Below are 18633 nucleotides of genomic sequence, written 5' to 3'. Positions count from 1 at the left end.
GAAATATAATCTGTTTTCTGTTGACTTAAGTCAGAAATTTATGTTATCTGGCTGCGTAATGGAGCAACATCTTGATCAACATTTTCTCCTGTGAAAAAATCTGGCAGATATTCAGAGCAGCAGAGAATTGGAATGCAGAGAACAGAGAACTGAAGTTCCACTGTAAAAATTTACTGGCGCACAGCTGGCCACCCAATCACAGCAGCATTTCCATGTGTTTCTGCTGCTCCAGTGGTGAAACAAAATGGAGATTCGCTCTCAAAGGCGGTGACATAAACTTATTCTCCAGTTGGCCATTTGAACCATAAACTAAAGTGGATGTATTTGGAAGATGTGAAGTAGTAAAACGTGAAGGACACATTTTTATTACCAGTCATCAGGCCCATACTTTCATTACAATTTCCTGAATTCTTCAATTTTGTTATGGATGAAACCTGGAAAATGCCAAACTACTTTTCTGGCAGATGTTTTTGATCAAGATCATTCTGAGTTCAGGATATGTTGAAATTGTAGATAGAAAAATAGCAATTCAACTTTAATTGGGCGATTTGACTATTTAATCGAAGCAAATACATTAAAATTTTGAACATTATAAGGGAAAATGAAAAGATAGTTCCCTGTCAGACTGCTACATGAAGCAGTGCAAATGTATCAAGACACTTCTTGACAGAGTTTGAGGGTAACTGAGCCACAGTTACTGTAAGCCACAAGACCGTTTAAAGAATGGGCTCTCACAGTAATATTAAAACTAAATTGAATGTGTAATTATCAAAACTGGTATTAGCAGTGGGTCTTAGCTGTCATAAAGTAGTATGCATTGTGGTGGTGATGACATTAACTGCATCACATGCCAGCAATAAAGGTAATTCTGTATTTAATTTATCCAGAATCAGTGTAGTTCAATGACCATCTATCAATATAAGTAACCAACCCAGGTGAAATATCCATTACACATGATCTGGTCTTTCCAGCCAGTAGAAGTGGGAGTGCTACAGTGTCCAATAGTAAATTCTGTCTAGCATTGAGATGAGAAGAAATTTCTTCACACAGAGGGTGGTGAATCTTTGGAATTCTCTACCCCAGAGGGCTGTGGAGGCTCAGTCATTGGGTATATTCAAAACAGAAGTCGATAGATTTCTGACTAGTAAGGGCATCAAGGGATATGGTGATAGGGCCGGTGAATGGAGTTGAGGCAGAAGATCAGCCATGATCTCATTGAATGGCGGAGCAGGCTCGAAGGGCCGAATGGCCTACTCCTGCTCCTATTTCTTATGTTCTTATGTTCTTATTTAAAATAGTGATCACACTTTGTGCTGTAATTACTGCTGGGGAAAGTTAGATTGCTCATTGTAAAAACAGTAAATTCAATTAACTCCAAAGTGCCTGTTTAATTAATTTTACAGACAAAATGCGTAGATGTTTAGCTCCAACCAGTGTACAGTTTTCCTGCCACAAGACTGCTTGTACATTTAGTGAAAGCCAAATGCACACATGTATTGCATTACACCTAGTTTGGGGTGACAGCTTTTGAAATTCAGACCCCCTCAACATTTCTCAGTCATACACAAAAACTATCACAACAACATTCATTATTTAGCCACTCAATGGCTGCAATGTCTGGGCCTGTCCTTGAACATGATCAGAGTCTGGCTTGTGAGAAGATGTGAGACTGTGCTTTGGCTGATTCAATGCAGAACAATTTTCTTACAAGACATACATGATCAAACCTGCCTGGAACAGTGCATCCATTTTAGGTTGAGCAATTATTCTGGATAAATTTAATGTAAATTAATGGCAAATATTCTTTGATATGATTTAATAATGGTACATAAAATTACCATTTTAGTCAAAAGTTAAAAGGAACTCAACTGGACCCAGCTTACTTGCTGATTTGGCTTTCACTGTGTCCGGTCACCTTTCTCAGCTAGTCACCCACTCTGAAAGAAAATGGCTCATTATGAGAGTTAATGCTGGTTATGCCATTACCTTACTCTTCGGTTCTGGTGAAAGGTCATCGACCTGAAACGTTAACGTTAAGGCGACGAGACAGGCTACAGGGAGGAGGTAAGAGCTCTAGCAGAATGGTGCAAGTACAACAACCTCTCCCTCAACATCAGCAAAACAAAGGAGATGATCGTGGACTACAGGAAGCGGCAGGGGGAGGGACACACCCCAATCTACATTGAAGGGGCTGAGGCGGAGAGGGTCAGCAGCTTCAAATTCCTGGGTGTATTCATTAAGGAGGACTTAACGTGGTCACATCACATCGACGTCGTAACGAAGAAGGCATGCCAACGCCTGTTCTTCCTCAGGAGACTGAAGAAATTTGGAATGGCCCCCCAGATTCTCACCAACTTCTACCGGTGCACCATCGAGAGTATCCTGTCCAGTTGCATCACTACCTGGTATGGCAACTGCACCGCCACAGACTGCAAGGCTCTACAGATGGTGGTGAAAGCTGCACAACATACTATAGGAATTAAACTACCTGCTGTCCAGGATATCTACCCCGAGGTGTGCCGGGGGGAAGGCCCTGAGAATCATTAAAGACGCGAGCCACCCCAGCCACAATCTCTTCGCCCTGCTCCCGTCTGGTAAGAGATACCGAAGCATACGGTCTCGTACCAGCAGGTTTCGAAACAGCTTCTACCCCCAGGCCATAAGACTCATGAACGTATAATTTATTATTATTTATTACTGTTGTTTTATTTATTATTACTGTATTTCTACTAGTATTTTTATCATTGTTATGCCATATTTATTCCAATGTTGGGAGGACTCGTAAAAATCAACATTTCATTGTGCAGTACACACGTCTGCTGCATATATGACAAATAAAATTGAATTGAATTGAATTAACTCTGTTTCTCTCTCCACAGATGCTGCCTGACCTGCTGAGTGTTTTTCAGCATTTACTGTTTTTATTTCTAATGCCACAGTATTTTGCTTTTTGTCCTTACCTTTCTCTTTATTGGAGAGAACTGAGGAAAATGTCTTGTATACTTTTAATTGTAACAAAAGATATCTGTAAAGCCTAAAATCAGACTAATCCCAGTACAGTGCTGCCTTTTCACTGTCACTTCTATTTTCTCAGGTAAAGGCGACAATTGTAAATTGACATGCACTTTACTCCAAAATTATTTATTGCTTAAAGGAAAATTCAATCAAGATAAACTAATTACATTACTCAGACAAAACTTTATTTTTTTTTTATCCCACAGGCTGCTATGATTTATGGGCCATTACATTGCTTACTTTGAAAGAAATTGTGAACTTTCGTGGTTGATGAGTCAACCTTCAGGAAAAACCCAAAAAAGCCATGATTACATTATACAAAAAATATAATTCTGTACTCTTATAAGACCATAAGAAATAGGAGCAGGAGTAGACCATTTGGCTCCTCGAGCCTGCTCTGCCATTCAATAAGATCATGGCTGATCTGATCTTGGGCTCAGCTCCATTTCCTTGCCTGCTCCCCATAACCCATCACTCCCTTATTGTTCAAAAATCTGTCTATCGCCACCTTAAATATATTCAATGACCCAGCCTCCACAGCTCTCTGGGGCAGAGAATGCCACAGATTTACGACCCTCAGAGAAGAAATTCCTCCTCATCTCAGTTTTAAATGGGCGACCCCTTATTGTGAAACTATGCCCCCTAGTTCTAGATACCCCCATGAGGGGAAACATCTTCTCTGCATTTACCTTGTCGAGCCCCTTCAGAATCTAATATGTTTCAATAAGATCACCCCTCATTCTTCTAAACTCCAATGAGTATAGGCCCAACCTGCTCAACCTTTCTTCATAAGACAACCCTTCCATCCCAGGAATCAACCTCGTGAACCTTGCATCTGTTAATTGTGCTTTTATTTGTAAATTGCTTCAGATACTTGAGAAAAATTATGTCTCAGTAAAATTCCCAAACAATAAATAGAACTAATTACTTCAGCTATAGCCCTTTAAATCTTATGTCCTCGGGTGACTAGTTAACTTGAAAAGAATGAGAAAGGAAAAACAGTTAATATGTGCACAACTGGCAGTGCAGCTACACTAGACATGTTTTCATTGCTGCATTACCAAAACCAGATGTTTTTCAGTAACTCAAAGGCACCATAAAAATGATATTTTATCTGATGAAAACTGATTTATGGAAATGATTTGGGACAACAGGAAAAAAAAGCACCAATAAAGAGGAAGCAAAGTTGAAAGAAATTACAATAACAAATCTTCACTTAGTGCTCTCATTAGAAAGCAGTGTAAAAAAGTCACAAAAACAAAACGCTGGAGACACCAGCAGGTCAGGCAGCATCTGTTGAGAAAACACAAGTCAGTTGGCCTTTCAGGTATAAACTATTGCTCAGAACCGAAGGAGATTACAGATGAACAGCATTTAAGAAGGAAGAGAACAAGAGAAAGGGGGAAGCAGGAAAAAGGAAAAAAAACACAATGGCCTAGAAATTCATTGACGCCACTTTTGGGGCGCTAAAGTGGGGCGTCCGCTAAAGTTTGCGGCCGCCGCCAAATCGATGCCACTTCTCCGATATTCATTAGCTTCGCCCTAGGAGTTCGGGCGAGCGCTAAAACTGCTGCTGGACGCCTCTCTTTGGGCGCTAAGCCGGAGGTGGTGATCGATAGCGCCGAGGCCGGGCGCAGCGCAGGTGCGGCCATCTCGTGATTGACAGCAGACACCCTGGCGCCGGCCAGCTCTTAAGGGGGAAGGGTCGACTGTGTCTGCTGCCACGCCCTGGATAGTGGAGCCCTCCAGCTAGGCCTGAACACTGCTGCTGGACCCAAATAGCGCCTGAAGACATGGAGAAGGCCCATGAACGTGCGCAGCGCTTCTCAGAGCGTGATCTGAGTGTGCTGATTGCTGCTGTGGAGAAGAGGCGCCATGTTTTGTACCCGGACAATGGCAAGAAGGCGACGGTCCGCGTCTACAGGAGAGCCTGGAGGCATGTCGCCACCAAGCTGTCAGCCAACAGCGACGTCCCCAGGAGCGATGCCCAACGCCGCAAAAAGTTAAATGACCTCACACGCATTGTCAGGGTGAGTACCCTTTCCAATGACCTCCTCATCCTTGCATGTGCACCTCACATTATGGGCAAAGGGACCTGAAAGCTCTAATGGCCAGCCTTCATCCAGCAGCTATGGGACAGGCATGAGCATCAATTGCACATTCTGCACTTAACACACTGGCCAAGCTATTCCACCATGGGAGGCATTGCACACCAGATCATGGCGACACACTGGCCAGGCTATTCCACCATGGGAGGCAGTGCACACAAGATCACGGCGACACACTATACTTAGAGGCCGTCCTTTCTCTTGCAGGCCAAGCTGGCGAATAATCGCAAGAGCCGGACTGCGACCGGGGGAGGCCGACCCCATATCTAGCCACTCACCGACCTGCAACATCGCGTGGAGCGCCTCATGGGTGGCCGGGTGATTGGGCCCGTTGCATGTGGCGATGCCGACCCTGTTCTGGGCAGCAATGGTAAGGACATCACCTTTTGCACCTCTCTCGTCCCACTTGCGCATCAGATCTACATCCTTTGCCACTGTCCGACCAATGCGCTGAATGCCACCACTCCTGCATCCCGCACTGACGCCTTCTCCTCACTCTAAAGCTACTCTTGTGCCTTCCTGCTTTCAGATGGTGAAGAGGAGGTCCCTGAACTTGCCAGTGACAGACCCTCCGAAGAGGAGCAGGAGGAGGAGCAAGAGGAAGGCGGCCCATCAGGGGAACCCTCAGCCGCGGCCACCCAGGCCAATGTAGGGGACACGTCTTCCCTGGAGGGCAGCGTGGCGGAAGTGTCGAAGGGGAGGGGAGCTCCTGGGACCTGCGGGCTGCAGAAAGGCGGGAGGGGGGTGGAAGCTCGGCGGCCTTCTCCCCAGAGGGGGGAAGCATCGGAGGGGAGTCCAATTGTTGGGCCAAGTGGCCTCCAGCAACGCAGGAAGGGTCGGCCAGCTCGGCGGCCTTCTCCCCAGAGGGAGAGTCCGGCCTCCAGTCAGGAGATGCTCTTCGCCGAGGAGATGGAACGCCTCGAAGACTTGTCCGCGGACTCTGAGCGCCGGCACACGGAGCTCATGGCGGCAGTGGCACGGTTGCCTGAGTCCATCGATTCCCTCTCTCGGAGTGTGGCCGAGTTCGGGCCCTCAGAGGCCACCAGTCGGGCGGAATACCGGGCAGATCAGGCAGCGAGTCGGGCGGAATTCGGGGCAGCTCTGTCAGCGACTGGCCAGGTGATCAGTGGTGCCGTCCAGTCACTGGCTGCTCTGATGCGGTCAGTGAACAGGTCAACACGGGCACTCACTGCTGCCACACTCGCTGTGTCAGCCAGGCATTGCCAGGGCACCCGGCGCGCTGCAGCAACACAGCGGTCCGTCCCTCGGCAGATTGGTGCGCATGCTGCAGTGCTGGCCCGGGCGAGTGCCAGTGTCTCAGGCGACCAGCGAGCGCCTGCCATCCGCCAGCTTGCCGCCATTCCTCCAGCCGCCACTGCCAGTCCCCCAGTGGAGCTGCCAGGAGCTGCTGCAGCGACTGATGCTGGCCAGCCACAGCTGCAGCAATCAACAGCCGCCCGCTCGACGGCCAGACCTCGACTAGGCCGACCCCCAAGGGCATCTGCCATCACGACATGTGCCCCTCAGGAGCCTGCCCCCAGCCTTGCAGCAGCCAATGGCCTTACTTTGAGGCGGAGCAGCAGGGCCCACCCAAAGATGGCCAAGGCATCGCCCTAGCGGGCCAAATAGTCGAATGTGTGGCCATTTGTGTTTGTTTCTTGAGGCCGAGAATGGGATGTTTGTTTTTTGAAGGCCGATTATGTGATGTTTGTTTTTGACGAAGGCCGAGAATGACGGCCATTTTAGTTGCCCTATTTTGTTAATCCTCTCCAGGTTGTGGGAGCGAGTAATGTGTTTGAGTGTTTTTTGGGGGTTTCGTCTGTTTTTGGTTTTCATGTGGGAAGGGCCCAGAGTTTGTACAATAAACCATTTTATTTATTCACATTGTCCATGTTTGATCTTTGAAGTGTTTGTTGCCTTAACCAGCTGAGGGCTTGCGGAGTGGCTGCAATCATGTTCTATCATTGGCACAAGCCATTCCCTGACAGGGGGCCTAGAAGTGACGTTCAATAAGCCGCCGACGGGCGGCCCTTGGACCTTGTGCCTCCCTCCTGGGCTGGTACTCCTCGTCCTCGTCGTCCTCATGCTCCTCCTGCTCCTCCTCCTGAGGTGGTGGTCCAACGTGAGGTGGCAGTGCCTGAGTCCTGCGGATAGCCAGGTTGTGCAGCATGCAGCAAACGACGACGAATTGGGAGACTCGATCCTGCGAATACTGGAGGGCTCCCCCAGAGCGATCGAGACAGCGGAACCATTGCTTGAGCACGCCGATTGTTTGTTCTATGAGGTTCCTCGTCGCTTGATGGCTCTCGTTGTATGCCTCTTCAGCAGGGGTCGTGGGCACGCGGAGCGGGGTCATGAGCCAGGTACACAAAGGATAGCCTTTGTCCCCGATAAGCCATCCTCTTGGGGGAGGCTGTGCCTGGAACATGTCAGCCACAGTTGTCTGTCGCAGGATAAAGGCATCGTGGCTGCTGCCTGGAAAGCGGGCATTGACAGCTAGGATGCGCTGCCTGTGGTCACACACCAGCTGTACATTGAGGGAATGGTAGCCCTTCCGGTTGCGGTAATCCTCGGCATGCTCAAGAGGTGCCCGCAAAGCCACATGTGTGCAGTCAATGGCGCCCTGCACCATGGGGAAGCCCGCTATTCTTGCAAACCCCACTGCAAGCTGCTGCTGCTTGTCCAGGGTCATGGGGAAGGAGATGAATTGATGTCTCCTTCTGAAAAGGGCTTCGGTCACCTGGTGGATGCAGCAATGCACGGCGAACTGGGAGATGTTAGCGATGTCCCCAGTAGCGGATTGGAAGGAGCCGGTGGCATAGAAGTTGAGAGCCACCGTCACCTTCACTGCCACCGACAGAGACGTCCTGCGCATCAGCTGTGGCTGCAGATCTCTCTGAAGCAGCCGGCAGATGTCTGCAACCACCTCCCTTCGGAATCGCAGCCTCCTAACACACATCGCGGCAGACATGGTCAGATAGGAGGTCTGCTGGCGGTATACCCTGCGTGGGTAAGGCCTCAGTTGGCGACGCCTGTTGCCCCCTCTGCATCTAGCCAGGGCTGCCACTCTCTCATGGCGTCTGTAAGCCCTTCTGGCATAAGGCTGAAATTCAGCGTTGCCACCCAATGCAGCCCCCATTATATGCTGGCAAACACTGAGCTCTGAATGAAGGCAAAGATAATTGGTAAGCTCTGGCCTGAGCCAAAAATACCTGTCCAAGTGTTGGTCCAAACCAGTAAACTCTCCTCCTTGGTCTCTGTCCAAAAAACCGTTGCACAAGAGTGAATGCTGCAAAATGGCTGGCCTTTATACTGCTGGGTAAGTGCCCTTTAATTTGCGCTCCCCGCGGCCCGGCTGGGCTGTGTACCGTTCCACTTCACAGTCGCTCGGGCCGCCCGGCGCACAATGGGCCGGCGCGAGTGAAGTTCCGGTTCGGGGCGCACAAAAGGCGTTGCACTAGCAAATGACGTCATGATGTGCGCGCGCAGCAGGGCGCGCGCTAAGACTTTGCGCCGGCGCTAAATGTGTACTGAAGTTGGGGCGAGGCGCAGATCGCGCTGCGCCCGGCCGCTAAGCGCCTAGCGCTCGAAATCTACTCCTCCTAAGGCGCTAACGGCTGCAGCGCCCAACTGAATTTCTAGGCCAATGACCGCGTGAAGGAAAAGACACAGATCGACCTGTAGAGGGCTACAGTGGGGATCAGGAAATGGTAAGAGGGCAGAAGTGATATGTGCAGGAGACATAATGAGAAAAGTCAAAATAATCGAGACTCTGAAAGTGTGACAAGAGTTCAAAGGGACAAGAAAGTGGGATGGGAAGCAGGCTCCAGGGGCTCAGGAGTCTGATGGAAGAAAGAAGCAAGTCGACACCAAGGGTGCAGACTACCCGGCTAGTGCAGTGTTCCAACAGGGGGGTGGGGGCTCCTACCCCTAGCACCAACCTGCTGGCCTCCCCCAAAAATTCCACAGCTCTTTTACAAACCAGGGTACAAAAGAAACAAAAGGGTGTCATAGTGGCACTGCACACATAATTTGAAGTATAGCTAAGTAACAGATATATAGATAGATAGATTGATTTAGATATATGCGCACACACACACATATATATATAAATAAAATAAGTTCACTATAGGTATACCACATCATTCAGCAGAAATCATCACTCAACATGCATTCACTTCAGTAAAATCAGCCTTAAATCGGGGTCTCTAATGAAAGTTAGGTTTCACCACAAATAAACATGTTTGAGCAAAGGCAGTGTGCTGTTTTTCAACATGGATCTCTGCTCATTCAATGACAAGTAGGAACAGTTGAACAGCAGGTTTTGCGGCCAGCTCCATAATTTATTTGCACAGATGTTAAGTGCTATTATACCCTGGCTGCTGACTGAATGTTGGATCGAGTCCGAATGCCCCAGGGGTAACTTTGTGCTGCTGGCAATCAATTTCACTATGGTCTCAGCTGCTTTTAAATCAAGGTCACCAAAACATAGAGGTAAAAAAAAAAATCCATCCAGGACGTTAATGGGAAATCTATCCAATATAATTATTTCATAGTCAAGCATGAAGTAGCAGAGTGGTAAGCAAGAAGTGAAGATTATTCCCATCCCTGAAAATATAAAGCCAAGTAGCACAGTGACTAATCACATAATTCAAATTTTGACTCCTATTTAATAAAATATTTTGGAATTCGCACATCCTGCCCGAACAAGCCATGTGCGTCAATTTATAGGCATCACAGTTTCTAAAACAGAAATGATAATAGTGTTTATTAATATTTGTGTCCTGTAACATGACAAATCAATGGCCTCTGATATTAAAGCTCTATTGGGGCAGCCCTGATAGCTCAATTGGTAAAATGTAAATCAACAGGGTGATTTTTATTTTAAATATTATTTCTGATGTATAATAAATCTCAACTTTTTTTTTAAGATAATCAAAAAATTCAAACCAAATTACCCAACACATCGAAGCATGTTTGAAATTAGCAGTCAAACCAACCATTCAGGACTTGCCATAACCCCTCAGTCTGTGTAGAAAGCTGACTGTGGTTCTTCCCATGTGGTCTTTTGCCCATCCAAGCCAGAGTTCTAACTTCAATGAATATATAGTAGTTCCCTCTTTTTAATTATGCTGAAAAGTGCATGATAAAAGAGGACTGTCGAATAATGGCGAGTTATAAACAGTGGCCGTTAAGTCGAAGCTTGTATGATATCAGATTCTTTTAAAGGGGACTTTTGCCTATACTATCCAAGTAACATGATAGTAATAGAATCCTGATCATTTAAGATCAAGTTGCAACTTTACCAAAGGATGTATAATGTCTCAATAAGTACTTGAAACATCAATTTTATATTATTTCTCTGAATAATGGGCTAGTGTCAGTTTGGCTCAGTTGATCGTATTCTTGAGTCAGAAGGTTGAGGGTTCAAGCTCTTTCAGAAATTGAGCAATTAATTTATGTCAACACTTTAAAGCAATACTGAGAAAGTACTGCATTGTCGGCAGTGCCATCCTTTGGACAAGATATTAAGCTGAGGAGCCATCTGCCTGTTGCAATGGTTCAGGTGGCCATTAAAGATTCTATGGCACTATTCAATGAAGAGTAGGGAGTTTCCTGCAACTAACACTACCAAAAACAAATGAACTAGTCAGTCATTTCTTTGCTGTCTATGGAAACTTACTGTAATAGATACAAGCTGCACCTTGAAACCACGAACACTCGCAAATTGTGAACTACGGACAGCCTTCAATGCATCAAGTCCCTTTACAACTTAAAACATGGGGCACGCAGGGGAAGTGCAAGGGAGCAGCGGGTGAAGGAAATGGCTTTTGTGGAATGGAGAGCTCTTTAGCCAGCACTCATGGTGGCAGAGAAACCACTATCTTTGGGATTGAACGCTTGCACGGCTCTCTCAGGGATAGAGGAGTTTCTCTGCCGCTATGAATGATGGGTAAAAAAACTCCCCATTCTTCCTCGCCTTCAGTTTACATTCAGGTGCCCATTGCGCCAGGCTCCACTGTGTAATTCCCCGCCTCTGGTCCAGTGGCATCATCCCCATCGCCGCAGTGAGCCGGGACCGGCTGTTCAGGACTCTGTGGAATAAGGAGCTGCACGAGCACAGGTGTTGGGAACAATCAAGGGTCAGAAGTCAGGGAGAGCTCAGGAGTTGGAGGGCCTCGGGGATCAGGAATTGAGTGGGGGGCGGGGGGGGGGGCCCTCGAGAGCCGGGGAGAGATGGAGACTGGAGGCTCGGGGCTCAGGGGAGAAATAGAGATTGGGGAATGGGGACTGGAGAGAGATGGAGAAACTGGTGGATGAGGCCTCATAGTCAGGCGTCACTAGGTCAGGTGTCCAGAAATGCCTCGAACCAGAGTTCTGGAAATCTCACTCCACCAATACGTCAGGTGCTGATGATCTGCTAACAGCCCCCTATCCACCCCCAGCACTTCAAACAATAGCAGCTACAGCACACGGAGGGAGGGGATCCCAGACAAGGGTCTGCTGGACATTCATTCCCCCCCCCCCCACCCCATTTGGCTGGGATCTCCAGCCCTACAGCAGCCACCTTGCCTTGTGCATGCTGCCAAAGTAGCAGATCCCAAGATCAAGACATCCCACCCTCAATGGGAAAGAACCTTGGGTTCGCAATGAACTGGGAAACCCAACAAACAGAAAATGAACTGAAATCACATCCTGCTGCAAGGGTTCTAAAATTAGGCACCATCCCAAGCGAGGGTGAAAAAAAGGAACACTGCAGGAGATACAGCCAATCCCAAGGTATTTAGCTCGTCCCGTTTACTGTACATAGAATGACCATTTCAAAAATAAGGACACCTGATGTAAGTCCCGTAGGTATCCCTAATTTACAGGTTCAACTTTGACAGTTTCAATTTTAAAACATTTATTAATTATGGAATGAGTGATTGCTCTTTGTTACAATAATAACCAATCAACTGACAAAACTACATACAAAACCAATATGTAATTGTTTGCTGGTACAGCAAGCAATTAGGAAAGCAAATGGTATGTTGGCCTTTATTACAAGAGGATTTCAGTTTAAGAGTAAAGACGTCTCACTGCAATTATATAGGGCCCTGGTGAGACCACACCTGGAGTATTGTGTACAGTTTTGGTCTCCTTACCTAAGGAAGGATATACTTGCCACAGAGGGAGTGCGACAAAGGTTCACCAGACTGGTTCCTGGGATGGGGGGAGATTGAGTAGACTAGGCTTATATTCCCTAGAGTTTAGAAGGATGAGAGGTGGTGATCTCATTGAAACATACAAAATTCTTACAGGGCTTGACAGGGTAGATGCAGGGAGGATGTTTCCCCTGGCTGGGGAGTCTAGAACCAGGGTCGCCGTCTCGGAATAAGCGGTCAGCCAATTAGGATTGAGATGAGGAGAAATTTCTTAACTCAGAGGGTGGTCGTCGTCGTAAGTGTCTTCACACTGTTCCCTTTGGGGAACTGTATGAAGTGGTGGAAGGATTTCTGGCCGCGATTAACGCTCCTTCCGTGACCGTAACCATCTTTGTACCAGCCATTAGGGTGGTTAGTCCTATGGCGGGAGGGTTTTACGGGCTCCCACAACCCATATGAGGGGGGGGGGGGGGGGGGCGCCACCCACACCCACAAGTATCCCGCTGGATGTCAACCCAGAATTTAGAGCCAGAGCTCCGACTCCACTTGCCGGGACTGTCTGGAGCGGGGTTCGAAACCCTACGCCTTCTGGCCCAGCGGCGGGGATGCTACCGCTACGCCAAAGGCCCACTCCAGAGGGTGGTGAATCTTTGGAATTCTCTACCCCAGAGGGCTGTGGAGGCTCAGTCGTTGAGTATATTCAAGACAGAGATCGATAGATTGTTGAATATGAAGGGAATCAAGGGATATGGGGATAGTGCAGGAAAGTGGAGATGAGGTAGAAGATCAACCATGATCTTAGTGAATAGCGGAGCAGGCTCGAAGGGCCAAGCGGCCTACTCCTGCTCCTATTTCTTATATTCTTATGTAATTAAAGGATCATTTCCACATTCATGTTTAATCAGCCCCTAATTTATCTTAAAGCGGATATTTTAACCAGATGTTTTACAGTCTATCAAAGAGAATTCTAATCTATTCGGTGAACAGGATTCTTGCGGTTTAACTTGTTTGCTCAACGTCTAGTAAAACATTTTTTAATGTCGACAAACTGAACTTTATGAACTACACAGTATCATACGCCTGTAGAAACAACACATGAATCATGTTCTCCAAGAAGTACAGTCTACCAATATTTTCCCAACTTTCTCAGCATTTCATGAAGGAATTTAACTGGTTACACAATACATTTTAAGTGCAAAGCTCGGAATTCTTTGAGGGTAATATTCATTTAATTTATAAACAAGTACTTGCAGCTGTACGAATTGATGTGGAGTTCAGAATGGGTGAAGGTTGTATTTAAACACTAAATGGGTCTCCAAAGTGAAGCAGAGGCAGCAGACTGATATTTATGCTTCTGATCTGCAGACTGAAGTCTATTGTGTTACTAAAGGCTCAGCATGAACTAAGTTATACTACTAGTGATAGAATTTATTAAAATGATATAAATTGACTAAAGTAAATGAAGCCAAAACTAATAAGTAAAAGATTATTTATCAAAGTAATAAATGTTTAAAGAAAACTGATATAGCGAGTATTTCATTAAAAAGAATGTTAAATCCACAATTTGTAATGAAACATCAGATCAAATAGTTGCCAACATTTTATTCACTAGACTTTCGAGGCCAGAACGGTCGAGCTGTTATTGAGGGGGTCTGGGAACATACACTCGCAGAATACGGTAGAGTCAAGGTGGATGCAATGATTCGATAGCAAAATACTGCAGATGCTGGAAATCTGAAATAACAACAGAAAATGCTGGAAAAACTCAGCAGGCCAGGCAACATCCGTGGAGAGAAAAATAGAGTCGACGTTTCGGGTCTAACCCTTTTTCAAAACTGGAAAGGAAATGAAATAGATCGAAAGGCAGGGCTGGGAGAGAACAAAAGAAGTGAAGAGACATTAAGAGGTATTCAAAACAAGACGAGATGGTGATAGGACCAGTGGAGACAAAAGACGGCTCTAGATTAGGTGTGAAATGTTCTGGCAGAATGAGAGACAGCTGCCATGTGGGAAGAGAGAAAAAAAACAAAGATGTGGATAAAATATAAGCAAAAATGTAATGGGGGCCGAGGTTATGATCTGAAATTGTTGAACTCGATGTTGAGTCCGGAAGGCTGTAAAGTGCCTAATCGGAAGATGAGGTGCTGTTCCTAACGTAGGTTCATCCTGTTATACGTTTGTCAGAAGTGGCCCAATGTGTGCCTCGTCCTCAGGGATTTTTGTGGGAGACGGAATCAATGCGAAACAAAGGAATATCCTAAGTAAAATAGGACACTTAAGGGTCGAATTTCTGCTTGTTCCCTCTCGTTATATCAGTGCAATTCGGACAGAATCGGCTGAACCAGCGCAAAAGATCAGGAAATTTTAAATGTGCGAGTTATGTCCAAAACCACTTATGCTCATTTTTCCCCACCATCTTTTACGCTGTTTCCAGATTCAATTCACCCGAATCATGCCTCGCCCACAAAACTGGCCACGCGCCCCCGGGTCAAAATGACGAGATCCCGCTGATTGTGCTAGTTCAGGCAGACACTTCAAATTGCGCTCATTTTCTTAGGTGCACAGGCACTAGTAGGCACATTTCAAAAGTTTGGTTATATCAAAACATGTTTGATTTACTAAGAAATTGACTGGTGTACACCACTGAAACTATGAAATGGGTTAGTATAATTTTTAAGTCATTTTCAGTGATTTTAAATCAGGTTACCCACAGGTGGAGAAGGGGACACCCTAATTAAAAGGACATGACTGCTGCCAATGAACTGGAAGCATAGAAACATAGAAGATAGGAGCAAGAGTAGGCCATTCGGCCCCTCGAGCCTGTTCCGCCATTTGATGGGATCATGGCTGATCATCCAAATTTAGTACCCTGTCCCTGCTTTCTCCCCATATCCCTTGATCCCTTTAGCCTTAAGAAATATATCTAACTCCTTCTTGAATATATTTAATGAATTGGCCTCAACTGCCTTCTGTGGTAGAGAATTCCACAGGTTCACCACTCTCTGGGTGAAGAAATTCCTCCTCATCTCAGTCCTAAATGGCTTACCCCTTATCCTTAGACTGTGAACCCTGGTTCTGGACTCCCCCGCCATCGGGAACATCCTTCCTGCATCAAGTCTGTCTAGTCCTGTTAGAATTTTATAAGTTTCAATGAGATCCTCTCTCATTCTTCTAAACTCTAGCGAATACAAGCCTAATCGACCCAATCTCTCTTCATACGTCATTCCTGCCATCCCAGGTATCAGTCTGGTGAATCTTCGCTGCACTCCCTCCATGGCAAGAACATCCTTCCTCAGATAAGGCAACCAAAACTGCACACAATACTCAAGATGTTGTCTCACCAAGGCCCTGTACAACTGCAGCAAGACATCCTTGCTCCTGTATTCGAATCCTCTCTCTATGTAGGCCAACATACCATTTGCCTTCTTAACCGCCTGCTGCACCTGCATGCTTACCTTCAGCAACTGGTGCACAAGGACACCCAGGTCTCGTTGCACTTCCCCTTTTCCCAATCTACTGCCGTTCAGATAATAATCTGTCTTCCTGTTTTTGCCACCAAAGTGGATAACCTCGCATTTATCCACATTATACTGCATCTGCCCAATCATCCAACCTGTCCAAATCATACTGAAGTTTCTCGGCATCCTCCTCACAGCACACACGCCCACCCAGCTTTGTGTTGTCTGCAAACTTGGAGATATTACATCTAGTTCCCTCGTCTAGATCATTAATATATATTGGGAATAACTGGGGTCTGTGCGTGCGCACTGCCAGCTCATCGCGGGAGCGGGTTCGTTAAAAAAATGTTAAAAGCCGGGAAGGGAGCGAGTTGGTGAAAAAGCCGGGAAGCGAGCGAGCTGGTGAAAAAGCCGGGAAGGGAGCGAGCTGGTGAAAAAGCCAGGAAGCGAGTGAGCTCGTTAGCGTGATCGTTTTTAAAAAGCAGAAACATCGTGCTTCCAATTGTTGGAGTGCGCAGTACGCTTCTGCGCAGCTTCCGGTTCATTGGCAGCAGTCACTCCGTAATTAAAAATCATTATTTTTGGTGATAAACCCATTTTCAGCTGTAGTCATAAAATTGCACCAGGGTTACTACATAAAGGAATACTTTTTAACGGAAATAAAATAAAAAGAAACAATTACGTTCTATTATGCTGCCCGAGTGCATTTGTTCATGGAAGATTTTACGTGTGATTATGCAAATGAATTTTAGCAGCAACTTCAAGCCTAACCTAACCAGCGCAATTTCAAGCGTATTTTGGGCGCAAGTTCCCAATTGCATCTAAAGTGGAAACTCTGCCCCTTATTATTTATGCAATCCAGCTAGGCAGTCATGTCCTAAGTGGCTTCTAAATTGTACTAAGTGTGCAATCGCTCTATGTAATTCTAAGTGCATCATTAATGGCATAAACTTCAGGACATTTGCATAAATGATACAAGTGCTTTATAAACAGAACACCTATTCTATTGAGTTACACTGATCTTCTGACGTAGTCTGATGATAAAACTGATAATTTATAGATTTGAATCTGAAACTATTAAAAGGTTGGAGTTTTTAGAAGATAACTGTTCAATACTGAGAGAATCAGTAGTTTCTGCTTATATTAAAATGTAATCTGTAAGAGATAGGAAATAATATTTAATATTAGACTGCATGCTAACTAGAATGCCACAGAACAAAAAACTTACCGGAGGCTCTATTTTAATTAAAGCAAGATCTGCTTTCTCATCTATGTCCTTTATCTTGGCGTTGTACGTGGCTCCACTGCTGAGCTCCACTTTCACTCTCTGCTTGTTCATAACCACATGTGCATTGGTCACTATCAATCCATCCTCAGAGACAATGAACCCCGAGCCACTCGCAACCGGCAGTTCACGGTTGGAAAAAGCTGCCCTAAAGTAAAAAAATTAACAAATTACTTACAGAAATATATTGGGTTTACTGTGCGTTATGTATTTTATATACCTTAAGCGTGTCTGGATTGAATACCTAACAAGATCTCTGTACAAACATGTATTTTCAATACACATATAACAAGAGTGGTATTAAACTTGTAACTGTCATTCCAATAAATAACAATATTTAAATGCAAAACTCATTTAATTGCATTAGCTGAGAAACTACCGATTTCCTCTCCATAATTTTTTATACAAGTTTCTCCCACATTACTGAATGCAATTAACTACTTAAACCACTTATTTATGTGACGTTTTGTATCGGACACAGATTCCTGTCCATTTATTTGCATACAAATGTGATTTCCAATAATTAAATTATTCGCTGCTGTCAATCCTCCAATATAAAGTACATTGAATCAATATAAATTTTCCTGAGAATACTTTACTTGGAGTTCTATTGGTTTATTGCCTCTGCCTAGATTACCAGGAAGGGATAGCAACAACGACAACAACTTGCATTTATATAGCACCGTTAATGTAGGAAAACGTCCCAAGGCGCTTAATCCAGGAGAGGCACTGATATCAAAAGAGGTCTTTAAATAATATAAGCCAGTGGTTCTTAATCTGTGGGGTATGCCCCACTGGTAGGAACATGAGGGTTGTCCAGGTGATGCATGACATGAAGGGGTTGGGGAAACTGTCCATGAAGGATGCTCAGTAGAAGTTCAATGCTTCTTTAGACCTCAGAAATGAAGAGATAAATAAAGCAGAACATCTTTGCACAGTCCGTTTTTGGTTGTGCACCGTGTATTACATTGAATTTCCACAACCCCCACTCCCCCCCACCCGTGATGGATATCAGCAAGTGACTGCAGATTATGGAAGGAAAATGTTTACAGTCGAGGGAAAGAATTGTGTAAGGACTCATCAACATAACCAGATTTATTATACTTGACAGAATAGAGAGTTAGGATTGGATGTCATGCAAGTACATTTTTCTAGGTAGGAGTCACTGAGCATAAGGTTAAAAAAAATAACATTTCACTTATTGAAATATTAGCTATGTGCTTACATTCATATGAAATACAGAATATATATTTTATATAATAAATAAAAAGCACCCACAGCCTGTGGCATTCAAGCAGGGCTTTAAAATTAATATTTTTTTTTGAAAATTTCATTCAGAGATTAAATGTGGCACAGATTAAAAGCTGCGGTTAGCTTCTTTTAGTTTTAGTTGAATCTGATGACAAGTTATCCCAGTTACGGAAAAAAGGGATAATTCTTGTTATTTCGCCAGCCACCATGGTGCTAAGTAACGAGCAATGTGGCTGAGGGTGCAGAGGATGTCCTAGGCTCACACTTTTTGCTTTATGGGAGACCCTAAGTGCCAAACAAATGGTGCTGAGTAAAATAGGCTGTGTCGTGATCAGTGTTGAGTGGGGCTTGGAGCTGTGTTAGGGTGACAA

The 18633-nt window shown here is 45.4% G+C and overlaps 1 protein-coding gene across 1 annotated transcript in view; it reads right to left on the bottom strand.

Annotated features, from left to right (window-relative positions):
• htra1b (HtrA serine peptidase 1b) overlaps nucleotides 1-18633 on the bottom strand; it is a 60654-nt gene that overhangs the window by 25625 nt on the left and 16396 nt on the right. Inside the window, exon 3 of the mRNA XM_085994598.1 lies at nucleotides 16955-17159. Within this exon, the coding sequence (XP_085850724.1) occupies nucleotides 16955-17159 (205 nt within the window). The remainder of the gene's footprint in view (nucleotides 1-16954; nucleotides 17160-18633) is intronic.

Source organism: Somniosus microcephalus, chromosome 8 (assembly GCF_052327205.1).
Source record: "Somniosus microcephalus isolate GS21.2 chromosome 8, FLI_Smic_1.0, whole genome shotgun sequence".
NCBI lineage: Eukaryota > Metazoa > Chordata > Chondrichthyes > Squaliformes > Somniosidae > Somniosus > Somniosus microcephalus.
Note: the sequence above shows the minus strand (reverse complement) of the source record. Positions and strands in the feature narration are given on the sequence as shown.